This window comes from Pygoscelis adeliae, unplaced genomic scaffold (genome assembly GCF_000699105.1).
Source record: "Pygoscelis adeliae isolate BGI_AS28 unplaced genomic scaffold, ASM69910v1 Scaffold199, whole genome shotgun sequence".
In the NCBI taxonomy this organism is placed as follows: Eukaryota; Metazoa; Chordata; class Aves; order Sphenisciformes; family Spheniscidae; genus Pygoscelis; species Pygoscelis adeliae.
The window spans coordinates 733,108-733,806 of record NW_008825495.1 but is presented as its reverse complement, the minus strand read 5'-3'; the positions used below and the strand labels follow the sequence as shown (position 1 = coordinate 733,806).

Genomic DNA, 699 nt, shown 5'->3' with positions numbered 1-699 from the left:
CCCTCCCCCCTCCCTGCGCTGCTGCAAGCAACCCCGCAGCCCCAGCTGAAGCCCTGGGGGTCTCTGCCCTGCGCGTCGCAGTAATTCGTTGATGACCCCCTTACCTGCAGAGGCTCTCCCGTACCAGGTCTCCCGGAGAGGTGGAAGTTGCTGGTGAAACGTGGGTTTTCCCCACTCCGCCACGGCCGGTGGGTGCAGGCCGGGCTCTCCCGGCACGCCGGGGAGCCGGTATGGGGCGGCGAGAGCGGGCAGGTCCTCCCTGGCGCGCATCGGTGCCACCTTGGTCACCTTGGGGTGTGTCTTGGAAGAGCTCAGGCCCATTTTGCAGAGCAGTGGCTTTGAAAGGAGGAGGAAAACCCCTCACGCACCGTCCTCCCTGAGCACCGGAGGACCCTTGCGAGCAACCATGGTTCCCGGGGAGCTCCCTGCTGGCCGCCGAGGCCGGGGCTGGTTCCCACGGACGTGCCCACGCGTCCTTCCCTGCTCGGTTAAACATTGACCTGGCCCCGGCCATTACCCTGCGGGGACGAGAGGTGGCTGCTGCTGACAGAGAAGTGGAAAGCAGCTTGGGGAGCCAGCGCCAAGCCCTGGGGAAGCTTTGTTTTTTTACCTACAAGTGATTTTCAGCCAGGGGCACCACCTCAGCTGGCTATTGGCTGACCTGGCGGTATTTCTACAAGCAGCTCTTTTGTTAAATCT

At 63.5% G+C, this 699-nt stretch overlaps 1 protein-coding gene across 1 annotated transcript in view; it reads right to left on the bottom strand.

Moving 5' to 3' along the window:
- LOC103923068 (chromosome unknown open reading frame, human C14orf105) overlaps positions 1–354 on the bottom strand; it is an 11,775-nt gene extending 11,421 nt beyond the window's left edge. Inside the window, exon 1 of the mRNA XM_009331314.1 lies at positions 105–354. Coding sequence (XP_009329589.1) covers positions 105–321 — 217 coding nt within the window. The 5' untranslated portion in view covers positions 322–354. The remainder of the gene's footprint in view (positions 1–104) is intronic.
- Positions 355–699: the final 345 nt, after the last annotated feature.